Source organism: Histoplasma capsulatum, genomic scaffold (assembly GCF_000149585.1).
Source record: "Histoplasma capsulatum NAm1 scaffold_2 genomic scaffold, whole genome shotgun sequence".
In the NCBI taxonomy this organism is placed as follows: Eukaryota; Fungi; Ascomycota; class Eurotiomycetes; order Onygenales; family Ajellomycetaceae; genus Histoplasma; species Histoplasma mississippiense.
In genome coordinates, this window is record NW_001813981.1 from 2,835,705 (window position 1) to 2,851,656 (window position 15,952).

Genomic DNA, 15,952 nt, shown 5'->3' on the forward strand with positions numbered 1-15,952 from the left:
ATGGCAGAGAGCAAAATGGGCGAGACTCACCTGTTTATGTACCCATATTATCCCTTTCAACTACCCGATATCGGGATTCTCCTCGGAATATGCAACGTATGCAACATCGTAATGGCGCCATCAGGGACCCGAGCCCATGCGAATAACAACTTGAATTTTTGTTTCCTGCTGAGCTCAGATGTGTAAAAAGGACCTGCAGGGATCTTTTTCATTGGCCATATCCTCAGAGCTTAACTTCCGGTAATGTCAACTCCAATAAAGTTTCAGCTACCCTCGCTGCCCAATGGGGCAACCAATTCAAATTTATTTTTGACTCGAAACAGATATACGGCCTAAGTACCCTTGGGCAAGGGCATACTAATTTTGCTCCATCTACTATCTATCTAGCAATTTCTTGTCTTCGAATCCTCTCCTCTACCGCGTTCATGATTTGTTTACTAGTACTAGAACTACAGTATCTATGAGTGCACTAGCTGTCCCGCCTCATTCGTTGCTTGCGCTCTTTGATATAAAACTTCCGGTTACACGATCATGACTCGGTTCTACTCTCAGAGAAGTCCGGCTGTTTTCAGCTTCTTCAGCTTCTTCAGCTTCTTCAGCAGTGGAACGTATTTTCTTTGATCTCGAGCCTGCCGAGGGCCGGGGAGGGTGAAGGATATATGACCTTTATCCATGCTGATCATACACTTTGCGCAGTCGTGACCCACGCACAAAAGGAGAAGAAGAATGAACAAGGGGTTTCTGCAAACCACCCGCACTCCGGTTGTATCGTGTTATGGTTGGCAAACGTGCAAGTAGCGGAAAACATATTAATTGTGCAGAGACCGAAGGACTTCTGGCAAGACGGGCGACTGACAAATGCGGACAGGGGTATCTGAACTAGGAACCCCTGGTGGCACATTATTTCCCATCATACCAACCAGTATGTCTTGGAGTTAACAAGCTCGACAACAGTAACTATTGGTTCATCGGAGGAAGTTTAACGACGATGTGCAGTACCCAGACGAGGCAGATATATAGCCGCTCTTGGAATAAAAATACAATTTGTTCAACGATGCCCACATTCTTGTCAATATAACGTGGATACCTTTCTGCGCTTGGCCCTAAAATCCACTTGCCGATGAAGACATTCCCCGATGCCAAGACAAGTTAAGCTCCCCATCACGACAAGGATTGAGTACGGAAACTGTGGCTACTAAACGACCATAAATCGAACGGGGTTGAGGATGATGGAATTCCATCCCCCCCTTATACAAAAATTGCAGTTACGGTCGCATGTAGGATGTAACCCAAGGGAAACCGCTTGTTTTGTGAAGATTAGAGCGAAATCTTCAAATAGCCCCAACATGTATGAATAGTTACGTGGAACAGTTGTAAGCATTATAAATTTGATTGTTTCCAACAAGCTACCTTCCTGATGTGCTGACGTCTTGGGGATAAGTTAGGTTTGAGAGGACGACATAAAGAAAAGTATGGTGGTGGTGACAGGAAATCCAGAGGTGTTTTTGAAGCGCAGAAGACAGAGCGACAAGAAATCAAGTGCGAATTGTAGTGTTTGTACTGATTACTTGTACCCTTGTCAATGCACAACAGGCCACTGGAAGATGAATAAAAAACTATTTGGATCTCACATGTCTAAGCAAAAGCACTGCGAACAAGGGGGTCTGTGGAAAGAGGTTTTGAAATTATTTCCGCATCAGGGTGATGTTGGACGAATGGTATCCTTGATTTGATTATTGATGACCATGAAAATGCTGACTTTTCTGCAGATGAAAACGCCTGTATGGAACAGAACAAACGGAAATAAGTTGTGAAAGGAAATAGCGCACTTTGGAGCACTTTGGAAGTGCGGGTATGTAAAATGTGAATACTGGAGGTCGCGAGATTCATTCCAGGAGGGAGAAATATATACAAAAAGAAAAAAAAAAAAAAAAAAAAAGAGAAGAAAGACAATAGTGGTGAATAATCAGTTATTCTTTGCGTGGCTGCGGAGGGGACATAGGTGAGTCAAGTTCAAATACCGGAGTAGGGCGTCCTTCGCTTTGCGACTCAAGTTCATACCGGGATGGTACTTCTGTTTGGGCTGACAGTTCTCTGGGGCGTTGTTCGACGCGCATGTATGGGCTATCCTTCTTGTCAGTAAGGACTGGCTGGGACGAGTCTGGCTCGGGATAGTAAACCGAAGGAGCTGTCGGAACAGCTGGGGAGGCATTAAATCGATCGCCCGTATTTTTCTTCCGTTTGCTTCTTCTTAGAAAGAAAACAGCCGCGGCGATGACGGCGACTCCTCCAACGCCACCAACAACTCCACCGGCAATTGCACCTGCATTAGAGGACTTCTTGGATGAAGGGGGAGTTGTCGGTTGAGAAGTTCCGGTTGGTTCTGCCGGGAGCGGCTTCTCTGTTATCTCAGGTTTCCTGGATACAGTTTGAGAAAATATATGTTCAAGCTGACTATTAGGCCATCCTCCCTCCGGTTCCTTCAATGTAGCTTTACCAGTTCCACTGTGTTCGGTAAAGTGGTTAGTCTGGAGAAGAAGGATGAGGTATACAAATCAGGAAGAAAGAACCAACGTACTCGCCGCCAACCACATCAGAGACCACCCGAGGAACAGAGTATGTTGTTTCGCGTTCGAATTGCTTTTCCCATCGAAATTTACTGGTATCAAGCACTCGGATTGGTGGATAATTTCTACTGCATCCCTTTTGTACTTTGTCATCTTTCCGAGTGGTACCCCCAATTACTACCATCTCTCCGTCTTTCCAGGTGACACATTTATGGCTGTCGCGACCAACGCCATCTGCTTTCCATGGTTCTAGGCCAGTCGTCGGGGCACGTATCCAACGAAAAGATGGGAGAGTCAGGACATAAAGATCATTATATGAGGTTGCATTCTCTATGGTACGGCTGCGACCGCCGTACATGTGCACTTGAAACGAAGAATCGTCTGGCGCGGAAGAAACAGCGGTGCAAAATGCAGTTCTCGGCTTCGGGATATCACCAGTAGCTTCAATTTCGTACCTGTTCAACTAGTCAGCTTCGGTATTCCGGTTTGGAATATAGAGACTTTTTAACTAAAGAAAGTCGTACCAGGTACTCGAGTCAATGTCATAAACACCGATTTTATCCATTGCCCTCAAATCTTGGCTCGTTGCGGTTGTATTTGTTCCTTTTTTTGATGTCTTTCAAATGCGTTAGCCTTGGCAAATAACAGAATCCGTGTTGCGACAGCCAAAATCGCACATACATCATAACCACCAAAAGCAACCAGTATTCCATTCTTCCCTAGCCGTACATATTCCATCCCACCATTAGCGATCCGGGGTTCTCCGACCGCGTCATTTCCTTCCACTTTAGTCACGTTTGTCCATTGAAGGTTCGCGCTATCCGTCGCGTTGAAGACCAAAGTTCCCGTGATGGGCATGTCCCAGCCTCCGGTAAAGAAAGAAAGATTGGATTCTGGCGCAATGGCGGAGAGCCCGGCAAACCGCTTCCCCAGATTTAGCTTGCCGCCGGCGACTGTTGCGCGACTCCATGTCCCATCTTCTGCGTTGTATGACCACATCCAATCATACCTATTCGAACTCCCGAGGCCAGCATATATGTATATGGAATTTTGAGCGGCCAAAAATGCTCCCCCGGAAAATTCATGGGGCGCCGAACTTGGAATATCTGTGTTATGCAAAGTATTTGGGGAGATACCGCCTTCAACGTTAAAGGTGGTATTGAGATCGAGCCAATAGAGTTGGTTCACTTCAATATTATCAATTAGTACTAAATGTATTTGTAGACGAGGGTTCAAAATACCAAAAGCTTCATTGTGTCCGTCTTGGATCGTCACTTTCCCTGCCATCAAAAACACTAAGTTACCAAGCAGGACAGCTTTTTCACCAGTTAGCATCACTACCAGATACATGTACAAACATTGAGTCCAGTGAGGGTGAAAGTCCGGCTTACTTCTGCCTTCCGTAAAACCACAGAGGTCGCCAGGCGATCGCGGCGCAAGAGCTGCCTCTCCAAGGCGTCCTGCAAGGAGCAAAAAAAGGGCAAGACATGATCTAATTGAGCATCGCATTCTTCAACAAGAATTCCTCAACAGAAATTCAAGAAGAGTTGTGCGGATTGGGATCTACTATGGGAACTCAAAAAGCTAATCATCCACCCCATAGAAGAAATGAGACAAGGAGAAATCGAGAGTTGAGAAAGGAATAGATGCCGGTGGAGGAGCGGAGGAAACCCATGCTGTTGCCAAGGTTCGGCGGATGTTTTCATAATCCTTCCCATGCATGAACTCGTATTCCGCCAAACCAACTTGTGCAGATCGAGCTTGGTAGCTTGACACTAAATAAAATTTAGGGACGGCGGGGGCTGCGCTTTGGGCAAATCAGTTGTCGTTGATGTCCTGCAGCAGCAAGAGATGCCGATGCCTCGACGAGCAGCACCTGAAACGTCCAAACATACTGATAATTACACCACATGGGAGGGAAACACGAATCACGAACTTCAGGGCCATGTCGGTTCTGAAAATCACGATTCGACTTTCATGACAGGCTGACAGCTGGCGAGGGATGTTGATGTTCAATACTAGTATTGTTCAAATGAACGGGGTTCAAATTCTCGGCCGGAAAATCCTTCGGCAGGGCTCAATCCCCTTGACAGGCCGACTGTGACAACATCTTATATTTACAGCAAACATTACTTGAAAGTCTCATCAGAGTTGCTGTTGTTGAGGAAACCAATTCTGGTTTCCCATTATGGGCAGCTTCAATGAAAAAATGGGTCTTCATGATGGTTGGGTGTTTGGATATAGAAAATGATATTCTAAGTAATACACAAGAACAAGTCCTGGCGATTTGACCGCCGCATATTGAAATTCCTTGGGTCTGAGAAAGGATTACCCGTTGATACGAGTGGCCGCCTCATATCCTAGAAAGGGGAGAGAAAAAAACCATCAAAGATATGATATGAGTTTAGGATATTGGCGGCAGCTTATTTATCAGCTAGTTACAGCATAGAAAGATGGAGTGAAACTAATTCTATGTACTGTACATTCAATGAGAAGACTTACACTGATTTCAAGGAATGCATATGCATACAAATCTATAATCAGCAGGTCCCTAAGCCTCGGGGAAGGGCACTTTTGCCAATTCCACACGACACACATTTTGCACATCAACACCTTGATAATAGAGGGAATTAATTTCTCATATATTGCAGGGTCTATATAACAACACATCCTTCATTCTTCATGAGGGCAGTCTGTCATATCTTCATGGATGGCAAGGCCCACCATCACCCTATTTCTTTCCCGAGATGCAGATTAGCCATGTCAAGGCTACCCTTTTCATGTTGAAAAGCGAGAGTCATGGGTCAGCCATGCCTATTATGCGCCAGGTTTACTTTTTAACTACACATTCATCTTATTCTCGCCCATTTCCTATCTACACTTGCTTCGTTATATCTATTGAGCAACAGAAGATTCTGAGGCCAAGAGGCACAGTAGAAGGCAATTTGCTGGCGCACGGCTTACTTGCTTATTTAAAAAGAGCAGTAATCTGTATCAAGAGAGCAATTGAACTAGCATTGGTATATTTCACTTATCCATCCGGTTTTCCCTCCTTCGTGGTCTCTTCAACCACTTCAAGATAAAACTCTCTACCAGGTTTCTATACATTGGGATCGATTCCATGGGATATAAAGACACGTCAACTCGGGCGATATGCGGCCACAAGCAACTTGATAAAATAGACTCCCAGTCCAAGCGGGTACCGCAAATCAAATATGCGGAGTGCATAACTCACCTCTATGGGAGGGACGGTTTCCAATTTTAACCCACCAACCCGAGACCTAGCTGACTTCAGAGTTTAAGTATTGGAAGACTTCATCGAGGAGCCTAAGAGTATGATAAAGGCCCCTTAAACAATGGAACGATCATGCAAAAGATCACAGAATGGGCGGACAAGAACTCGGGTCAGGCCAATTGTTCGGAGTTTCCCCAATTCTTGGCAGCAATGGGCTGTACGCTCATACCAACCTGACCACTCGCCACCATTGCGCGGAAACGCCATCTGAACCATTTCGCAGTGATATCTTTTTTGGTGGTTGGTGGTTTGTTTAGAGGGTTTAATCTGGCCTCAGCCACCAACTTAGTCCATTGCTGATCTGCCGTTTTGCTGTGCAAGGCTTCAAACACACAGCAGCAAAAATAATAAATTCACGAATTGCGATCATCAACTGGTTGGTTCTCGCGTTGTCTAAAACCCTCAAGGAAGTTTCTGACGACCATAGCGTCCAAGGGTGGCATGCGGGAAACTAACCCCATGTACCTAGGCGGGCTATCCTAGCATCTGATCAGCCTTGTGAGATCCCAAGGAGACGGCTCATTGGAGGCTCGAGCAAACCCATATGGATGTGAAAGGCATTTTGGAGGAATCGGGTGCTCCATATTGCGAATACAGAACAGGATGGCTCATGGGCGCGATAATTTTGAGAGAAGGAAAACATGAGAAATCATCAAGTTTCTGACTTGAACGGAAATGCCGTAAACTGCCCCTGCTCCCGTGTTGCAAACCAATCTGGGAAACTTGGCCTGAGCCTTGCTTCAATCCCCAGTCATACAAGGGCTCCCTGTGGTGGCTGTGACTCGTGGCGAAAAGCCGCATCCTAGAAATGGGAACACAAATTGCTCGCATGCCATCAGTTTAGCCATGCCCTCGAGATAAGGTGGGACGAAACTCAGAGAAGTTTAAAAGCGGGCCGCCTCTCTTGTTTATAAGCCTAATTTGTTAAACGATAAATTTGTCCGAGGCTTGGATTTCCATTGTCGGAAACTGGGAAAGTAAAAGAAAAGTTGAACGGACTTAAGGGGTATATTTTTAAAAAATAAAATGTGATTTACCTGGATCTTTCAGACACTGATAAATAAATATTGAAGCCGCACTTCCAAATATCAAATTAACTTCCGATCAGGTTTGGCAGTATTTTGTTGACGTCCAATTATTATCAGAACATGTAGCTGACAAGCTTGGGTTTTTGTTCCTACCAACGTGGGCAGCTACATGTTTCCTATTAGCTATTTCTACCATATCCGGTGTACTTTCCTTCATGATATATATTTGTTGAGCCATACTCCTATATAGACGTCGTGCTTATGCGTGTAAGGAACGACAGGGGAACTTTTGCAGTCAACATTTTCCTAGCATTTTGGACAAGATGGCGGAGACTGTTGACGACAGGCTTTGATTTGACAACCCTGAGGCTTGCAATAAATTTGCTAGAGATTTCTGTGTCAACCAGTTTAGTTATTTATAGACGAGATCTTTGGTTCTGTCTGGTCAGATTGTGACAGCCCTTTTTTGTGGCTGATAAGTGGCTAGATTACTTTGTTATTGATGAAGAACCGTGGACGCTCGTCGCAGCGAAGGCCCTTGCAAAATGGTAAGCGATCATAAACCCTAATCTCAGGCATAAACATTACCCCGGTTGGCGATGTCTACCAGGGATCACTAGCCGCGAAGGTTTCGATGCTATGTAGATGCGATTGACAGAAAATTTCTGCAAATGCTTCCAAGCTGTACATACCACAGTTGACGACCCCTATTCGAGGGTTCTGGAAGCTCATGCCAGCACTTATGAGCAGCTGTGGTACATAGGTTGAGTTTAGTGTGGGCAGTGGAAAACGCCAATAACTCATAACTACCCGCTCCACATTATCCCCGAGCGGTACTCTGCACTAGTGGGTTGGTTACTGTCGAGAGGGGTTTGAGTTGCCAGAGCAGGCAGCTATGATTCTTTATGACACGCACTCACTCCTTGAGATCAGTGTTGTGAAACCAGCAAGTTGATTGAAGCTGTTTGGTAGGTACTTTGGTTTCCAGTTCTCTGGGAGGTGTGGAGGAGAGCTAGTTGTATAAATGTTTAAGATTCAGATTGCCTACCTCGAGAAATCAACCAGCTGTCCGCCCTAAATAAACATTCCAACTTCAGTCGCAAGCTCTGTGCCACTCAGCCTCATTCTGCAAGACAAAGACACAATAACCCCCAGGCATCGCTTCCAGCTCTCCCTCCCCTTCTCTCACACTTCTCGCCCCTGAAGGATGAGTGGCTAATTGATCTTTGGCATTGTTATTCCTGTTTCATGTCTCCTTTCGCTTTTTACCCTTTCCTGGTTTTTCATTATTATCTAGCTCTCTGCCTCATATTTACCCAAGCGGAAAACGCACGCAGAGGAAACCCATCATTCACATTCAATCATTGACTTGAACGGCTGCTTAAACATCTAACCAACTATAGAACTACCATTTATATAAACACCGCCATTGTTTTGCCAGCAAGACATACCGAAGTGAGGGAATTCAGGCTAGGTGAGGAAAACGGTGGACGTACCACTGGCTTGACGGAGTTGAGAAGGAAGGCTGCACGAACGTTTTTATATACCATACCACAACTGGTCCTTCATTATGTTTGGGTCACTTCAGTTCCCTAGAGTGAAGATGCTTCTTCATGCCCTGCAGGGCTTTGTCATATTTCTGGGCTGGGCTCTTACAATCGCCGTGCTCACACAAGATGGTCCAACAGATGGTCGAACGGCATACTGTTTTGCGCTGGTATGTTTGATGTTTTCTCGCTACCCACAGAGGAAAACTAAGAGTTACAAGTACCTACATAAGTTGCTTTTTCTCCAAAGAAACCAAATTGCTAACTCTCTCTGACTTTTGTAGTGTTGGCTCACTGTTCCCGCCCTCATCTACCTGGCCGCAGTGCCTTTATGGCCACGAACCCAAAGATTTGGTAATGCGTACGCTTTCGCAGTGATTGACGTGCTCTTCGGTATCCTCTGGTTTGCCTCATGGGTGGCTGTTGCATCATATGTGGCGGCAGGCAAAGTTGCTGACAAGGATGATGACAATGATAAAGATGAGAAGGGTAAGAGCGGCTGCGGAGCGTTCAAATTCGGTACCCCTGCAAAATGCAATATAAGCACAGACGCTGCTGCACAACGAGGCGGACGATTTGGGAGGGATGCCGCATGAAACCCCTGCACCACCGTCCATGTACGATGCCACGAGAGGCAATGATAACAGTAATGCTCTAAATAACACACCGTTGACAAACGCCGGCGATGCTAATGCTAGCTATTTACATGATAATGACACTAGCTATGGTGGCGCGTATGCGGCCGGGAGCCGATCGCAGGCATCAGCGAGTTTCCATGATCAGTATACGAACCGATAAGAGTGCGCAGCTAATGGTTTGGTTAATTTTGATATGAATACCACAGAGAGCGATTTTCTTCTTTGGGGTTCTTCGGTTTTTATTTTATTTCTATTCTTGAGCTGCCGGTGTTTTTTGCTTTTCGGCTTTTCGGCACACTCATTTATTATATATATCATTATGCGGACACCTCCCAAGTCTACAAGAGGTGGAATGTCGGGTTTCTCATGTATGGGTTAACGGATGCCATTTGAAGCACACATTGTTATGTAATCAATAGGCTTTAGTTAACTAAGTGATGTTTTACTTTTTGCTTTCGGAGGACGGTCCGATTATTTGCGGAGCATTTTGCTATATCCGTTCCATGTACCTGGATTGTTTAGGTATTAGGGCAATAGCAATAATGAGGATTGTATAAACGAATGCCAGAGTATATTTCTGTTTTCTTCCCCCCGAAATGCCATGGATAGAATCAAAATCATGGGGCAGCCTAGCCAGGCCTCCTCTGTTCGCCTTGATATGTATTCGTAGATACTCTTGTGTGAGTTTGCTGGGCCCAGCTCAATCATTTCCTTCCTAGAACCCTTGAGCCTCCTTATTTTTCTCACACCTTGTGGAGGACAACGCCAAATAGATCAAGAGCCCCATCCCATAAAATAAAAACACAACATCTAACATCACATCACGGAAATAGAAAGCAGCATACGTACAATAAGCCCATCACTATTTCGCATCGGCCCCTTCCCCTCCTCCCTTCCTTGCAAGAATCAAACAAATTTATTGAAACAGTCTACTTCCATAGCCAAATACTACACAGGCTACCACCGATAACAATTCATATCCCAGTCCCCTAAGTACCAATCGCCCAGAAACCTCCCCATGTCCATTTCATGCATCACGCACTCTCCCAACCCCTCTCTCCACCAACATCATCACCAGCATCGTCATCCTCCCAACCACTCTCTCCAACCCCAGCAGCCCCGTGCCCATTCACATCACCACCAAAATCACCAATCATCCTCGCCTTGCCTTTCCCCTGTCCGCTCACTTCAATCTGCTCCAGCCCAAAGTCCAACCCCATCAACTCCCTCGCTCCTCCGTCCTCCAGCCCCGGCCCCGACCCCGACCCCATCCCGAACCCCCCAAACAACTGCTCCCACAACCCCTCCGTAAAGACTCTCGTCGTCCGATCAACACCCGCGTGGCAGTACGGATCATAGAAGTCGCATTCGTTGTCGCTCTCTGTAGGTTCCCGCTGCTGATCCCTGGCGGACTGTCTGCGAGGGAAAAGGTCATTGAGGCGGGGGAGGAGGATGTTATCTCTGTCCTTGCTACTGATGTGATAAGCTGTGGATTGATATTCGCGCTGGCTAGGCTTCTCGCGCTGGTAGTTGCCGAATTTATCGACGGTGACTGCATGACGGCGGGTGGAGCGGGTGAAGTTGGATCGGGCTGGAGCGGGCCGGGGGATCATTGAGAATTTGGGATTTGGGAATAGATTCACGGTGCTGTTGGGGAGGTATCTGGATCTGGGGAGCGGTGTTGGCGTTTGGGGGGTTGGAGATAACGACCCGGAAGAGGACGTGGATGGGGGAGGGGAAGGCGTTGGACGATTGTCGGTATTGTGGATGCGGTTGTAGGGAAATTTTAAGAGCGTGTAAGTGTCAGAAGCCCCATCAGTGACAAATGGGTGTTTTGGGATGGGGCCATATAGTCCATGGCTCGAATTGATGGATTCTTCTGTACTTGTCTGAGTCGGGGTGGATTGACACGATATTGACGATATTGTTTTTGCCTTCTTCCGTGGGGGAGGTGTAGAAACTTGGTAGAGCGCGGGTGATGTCGCTGTCGATGGTGATGGGGGTGCAGACTTGCTGCTGTCTCTGTCATGACTAATGTCCTTTTCTTCGACAGATTCCGACGAGCTTCTTGCACGTTTACGGCCCGTCGCATTAGATCCGTTTTCCGCGGCCTCCTTAGTACCCAACGTAAAAACTGCTGTGACTGCTGTCCCAGGCAAAAACGACTGATTCTCTGGGTCTGCCGTTTGCACCACATTCTTCAGCTGCTGTTGGAGACTTTTATATTCCCCAACCTGCTCTCCAGGCCTGTCTTCAGCCGTGTCATTCTTCCTTGCATTCTGAAAAGCCTGGTAAGCATTAAACCCTGCATTCCTCTCCTTCCAATAAGCTTCCGCATTCCCCGGCGCCGCAATAAGAATCTGCTCGAATTCCATAGGCAGGCCTTTCCCTTCGCTTTCTCTCTGAAGCTCAGACACCATTTCTTGATATTGCTGGTTCCACTTGTTGACCAGAGTATTGGGAGATCCCCATGTTTCTGGCAGAGCAGTCTGAGTATGCTCTGCCTCCCCTACCTCGTTGGCGTTTCCACAACTGACCTGGCCCTCAATTCTCTTCATCAGCGGATCAAGCACAACGGCAATCAAGGCTCGATTCACCTTATCCACACTGCATTTGTGCTTGCGCGCCAATTCGCCATACGGGAAAATATGTGCAATGGCATCTGCCATGTCCATAAAGAATTCTTTTGTCCACGGTGAAGGCGAAGAAACATGTTCAGCTTTGAGTTCTTGTCCAGTAGATGTAGTCGATTCTGCCAGGGCGCCATTTGGATGTGGAGAAGTTGCCTCATTCTTTGCGCCAGAATTGTCCGAAAGGGAGTTTGTTGGTGATGACAACGGAAGACCAAAATAAGGACTCCGCTCCATGGGAATGGCAGGTTGAAGCCATTCTGACGTGCTGGGAGAGGTTGGATGAGCGACTCTGTGAGTTCTGCCAACTGTTGTCACTTGCTGGCTATCTTCGCCATTCCCTATGGAAGAATTGCGTAATGTTTAGTATGATTAGGCAGCGTAAAACGAAGGAGATGGGAGATAGGTTTCCATTACCTGTTTGCTGGCTGTTGGTTGGGCTATAGACTCTACGGGAGCATTCGGGGCCTGAATCGATTCTGTTCTGAGCACAAATAGCAGTACCAGTGATCTGGAGCTCGTCTTCATCATCAGAGTCAAGAATGATAAGGGGGATTTCTTTGCTCATGATCATTGCTTGTTAATTTGCAACGTTCAATAAGGTTAAAGGGCAGCCAGAAAGTTAAGTGGAAGAAAATTACAATATCAACATAGAGGAAAGACTCCAAATGAACAATTGTGGCAATCAGGAGATGGGGGGGATGGAAGATCAGAGTAGAGCAGAAAGGATTGATCGGTGAATGGAATACATTCATCCTAACAAAGGGTGAAAGAGTTTGAGTGGATGAATATTCAGATATAAGAATAAACACATCCACACATCATTTTGACATATAACACAGTCATTTTGTTGATCATGTAACTACTTCACTATCATCCAATGTTGAAATGCAGTGAGATAAGGCTGATTTACAACCCTCCCCCTAACAATTTCATTGGAAAAATACCACTCAAGCATTTAGATAGTTTTGGATCTTTTGTACCGATTTATGCAAGTTACCTTCACTCACCCCGCATATGGTGACAGCAGAGTGGTTTCGGCAACGTTGTCCCAGAAGAAAGGTGAAAGAAAGGAAAAAGAAGGACATCAATCAGCATTGTCCGCAACAGGCACTCATTGAAATGAGATAGATACACTGGATGTGGCAAGGAAATCCGCATAGCAGCTGGTCAGTTCTTCGGAGGCACTTTGAGTGGATTATAGAAACAATCCACCTTGATGGACTTGAGTTCGCAAAGTCGCATTTCATAGCTGAGAGCACTTGTAGAAGTCGAAAGTGTGAGACCTGCAGGTCTTGGCTTATTAATCCTTCCACCATATAACTTCCCACTTAGCTAGCAATCTTCAATCAAGCAAGCTTTACACCTTCCACAGAAAGCAGTATATTGTATCCAGACGGAGAATATGAGATGGGGGTAAGCTGAGGCTCAGATGCTGGAGATTTTAGATGCTATTTCGACCAGTGCAGTACAAGAGGAGACGTCCTCAGGAGATTGCCCAATAAAGTACCCCAGAACCCGAGAAGTGATGTGATGCAAAGACTACAGGTTGGCCATTTAATTGAATTTGGAGCGGAAATATGGAGGTGGAACTCCGACTGATGCTTGTAACTGGGTCGGGCTGTGGTTTTCGCTGTGGCTTTCTTTCACCTTTGTTGATGCCCTGGCAGCTTCTTGGGCTGATGTGGAGGGTGCCGATAAATGAACATTATGAGCTTACCTTGCACATCTTGGTAGTGACTGACAGAGTGAGTGTCACACAGTATTGAGTAAGGAATCACATACAGGATACAATTACATGCGCTCCCTCGGATCGGACCAGCACCCAGAGAGCGCAGGAATGAGGAACATTGGAACGGAAAGCATTCGGAGATAGGATGAGATCTGTGGGTTGGGTGGGAATACGATATCCGGTATTACCATTTGAGCAGGTGCAGAATGGCCTTGGCAGGGGCTTTCTTCACTAGAATTCAACCGCAATTATTACCAGAGAGGAGCAAAATACCGTACGGAACCGTCCCTCAGGAAGAGCCGACAAGCCTGACGTTCTAAACTGTGGTTGAGGTAAGCTGTTGCCGGGCCGCGCCTTGCCTGATTGGGGAGATTTCTCCTTTTTGGGCGGCCGTGGGTCTTGGCTCGATCCTGACGCTTTTTCCCCTTCTCCTTCTGCGCCTTTCTTCGCTTCTCTTCCTCTCTTTCATCACGTCGACAACCATCACCATACGATCACGCTCCAACTCCCCCCATCTTCAACGTCTTCTCCAGTATCTAGGGCACTAAGCTACCCTTCTACCCCCTCACCTCAAGTCCCCAAAGGCAGCTCAGCGTCCTGAGTTCAATCTCGCAGCGGTACATACAACCCCCTTTTCAATCCACTATCCCGTGTTCCGTTACCCAAATACACTCAGCCCTCCAACATCATGTCGACTGCCAACGAACTGGCCGAAAATATGGCCTCTGTCTCCATCAACGACTCTACCAATGGCGCAACTCCTGTAGGTGCTATTCAGACCGATGCCACTGCAGCCAGTGCCGATGAGGGACGTCGCCTGTACATTGGGAATCTCGCATATGCGACCACTGAGGGGGAACTCAAGGACTTCTTCAAGGCTTACACCATGTTAGTACTTTCCTTTTATTGTTATTATTACCTGATTTGCATTTGTTTTTGTTTCCTAAGATAGGAACCAAAAGAGGAAAGCCTTAGCATGCTCCAACTTCAACAAGAAAAGGAAAACCCCATTTTTTTTTGTTTTGTTTTGTTTTGTTGGGGGTTGGTCAATTGGCATAAATGCAGAATGCACTTATATATAAAACCCTGAGAGCAAAGATATCTTGCTTCATGCAATCGATGGCGATGCTATTTTATGTCACTAACATATTCTGCGATTGTTATAGTGAAAACACCTCCATCCCCGTGAACCCCCGCACTACCCGTCCTGTTGGATATGCCTTCGTCGACCTTGCTACTGCGCAAGAGGCCCAGGCTGCCATTGCTGAGCTCTCTGGCAAGGAAATCCTCGAGCGCAAGGTTTCCGTCCAACTTGCCCGCAAGCCCGAACCCGCTGAGAATAATGGCGAGGCTGTTAGCGGTGGTGAGGGTGCAAGTGGAGGTGAGGGCCGCAAGAGAGGCTATGGTCGCGGTCGCGGACGTGGACGTGGCCGCGGTGGCCGATTCGGGGCTCGCGGTGGCCGCGCGGTACGTAACCTTGTGATCGATGTTCTTTATAGACTCCACAGCGACATTTCAATTAACACCAGCACGTCACTGACCGCATTTCTATATGTTAAAACTAACGTGAAACCTTTGCAGGCAAAGGAGCCGAATGGAGAGCACGCTGAAGGGACCACCGAGGGAACACCCTTGGCCGATGTGACTAATGAGCCTGGTGATGCCCCCAAAGACGCTAAGAGTCGTCCTCGTGTTCAAAAGCAACGTGGCCCGCCAGAAGATGGGATCCCGTCCAAGACAAAGGTTATGGTTGCTAACCTTCCTTACGATCTTAGCGAGGAGAAGGTACACCCCACATCCCCAGTAAATCCGTCAATAGGCCGGTGAGATATTAACCATTGTCACTATACAGTTGAAGGAACTTTTTGCTGCTTACGAACCCGTCTCCGCCAAAATTGCACTTCGACCCATTCCGCGTTTTATGGTCAAGAAACTCCAAGCTCGTGGTGAGCCCCGCAAGGGCCGTGGATTCGGTTTTGTCACTCTAGGCTCTGAGGCTCTCCAGACCAAAGCTGTTGAGGAGATGCACGGCAGGGAAATCGAAGGGCGGGAGATCGCAGTCAAAATTGCCATCGACAGCCCCGGCAAGGAGGATGACATCTCTGGTGAAGAGCAGGCTACCGCCGAAGCCCCTGCTGATGCACCTGTTACCGCTTAAAATCAGTATTGCCCAGCCCGACGACTAATGAATAGGGGGGTTTGAGAAGGGTTCTACAACAAGGAATATGACAATTAAGGCTTTTTGATAAGTATTCTATTAACGGGCTGTATGAAATTGCTTAAATAGTGAAATATTGTTTTTACTTTTGCCGTTACTCTCTAAAGCCTTTTCAGATTCCTCCCCTGGTTTCATTATAGGGTGGTTCGAACTTTGGGATGGATGTCAATGAGGGAAACATCCATTTCAAAAATTAAAACCGAAAGAGATGACCAAAAATATGTGAAAAAAGGAAAAAATTCAATCACAACAATTGACAAGGAGGAAAAAGCACATTGCAGCATTTCCCAAACTTGG

General features: G+C 46.7%; 5 protein-coding genes across 5 annotated transcripts; 2 read left to right on the forward strand and 3 right to left on the reverse strand.

Annotated features, from left to right (window-relative positions):
• Positions 1 to 1,970: 1,970 nt before the first annotated feature.
• On the reverse strand, positions 1,971 to 4,788 carry HCAG_02910 (predicted protein; the record flags this gene model as incomplete). The annotated part of the gene is made up of 8 exons (XM_001542689.1): positions 1,971 to 2,505; positions 2,579 to 3,022; positions 3,092 to 3,183; positions 3,249 to 3,754; positions 3,809 to 3,862; positions 3,959 to 4,027; positions 4,463 to 4,585; positions 4,701 to 4,788. 8 exons carry the CDS (start codon positions 4,786 to 4,788, stop codon positions 1,971 to 1,973), a joined length of 1,911 nt encoding a protein of 636 aa, XP_001542739.1.
• A 2,344-nt stretch (positions 4,789 to 7,132) lies between these two features.
• On the reverse strand, positions 7,133 to 7,622 carry HCAG_02911 (predicted protein; the record flags this gene model as incomplete). The annotated part of the gene is made up of 2 exons (XM_001542690.1): positions 7,133 to 7,284; positions 7,583 to 7,622. The coding sequence occupies 2 exons, from the start codon at positions 7,620 to 7,622 to the stop codon at positions 7,133 to 7,135; spliced, it is 192 nt and encodes a 63-aa protein (XP_001542740.1).
• An 871-nt stretch (positions 7,623 to 8,493) lies between these two features.
• On the forward strand, positions 8,494 to 9,033 carry HCAG_02912 (predicted protein; the record flags this gene model as incomplete). The annotated part of the gene is made up of 2 exons (XM_001542691.1): positions 8,494 to 8,607; positions 8,722 to 9,033. The coding sequence occupies 2 exons, from the start codon at positions 8,494 to 8,496 to the stop codon at positions 9,031 to 9,033; spliced, it is 426 nt and encodes a 141-aa protein (XP_001542741.1).
• A 1,076-nt stretch (positions 9,034 to 10,109) lies between these two features.
• Positions 10,110 to 12,273, reverse strand: HCAG_02913 (predicted protein; the record flags this gene model as incomplete). Its single annotated transcript, XM_001542692.1, has 2 exons — positions 10,110 to 12,046; positions 12,123 to 12,273. 2 exons carry the CDS (start codon positions 12,271 to 12,273, stop codon positions 10,110 to 10,112), a joined length of 2,088 nt encoding a protein of 695 aa, XP_001542742.1.
• Positions 12,274 to 14,125: 1,852 nt separating this feature from the next.
• HCAG_02914 (hypothetical protein) lies at positions 14,126 to 15,595 on the forward strand (the record flags this gene model as incomplete). Its single annotated transcript, XM_001542693.1, has 4 exons — positions 14,126 to 14,325; positions 14,604 to 14,904; positions 15,019 to 15,222; positions 15,290 to 15,595. The coding sequence occupies 4 exons, from the start codon at positions 14,126 to 14,128 to the stop codon at positions 15,593 to 15,595; spliced, it is 1,011 nt and encodes a 336-aa protein (XP_001542743.1).
• Between the last annotated feature and the right edge of the window lie 357 nt (positions 15,596 to 15,952).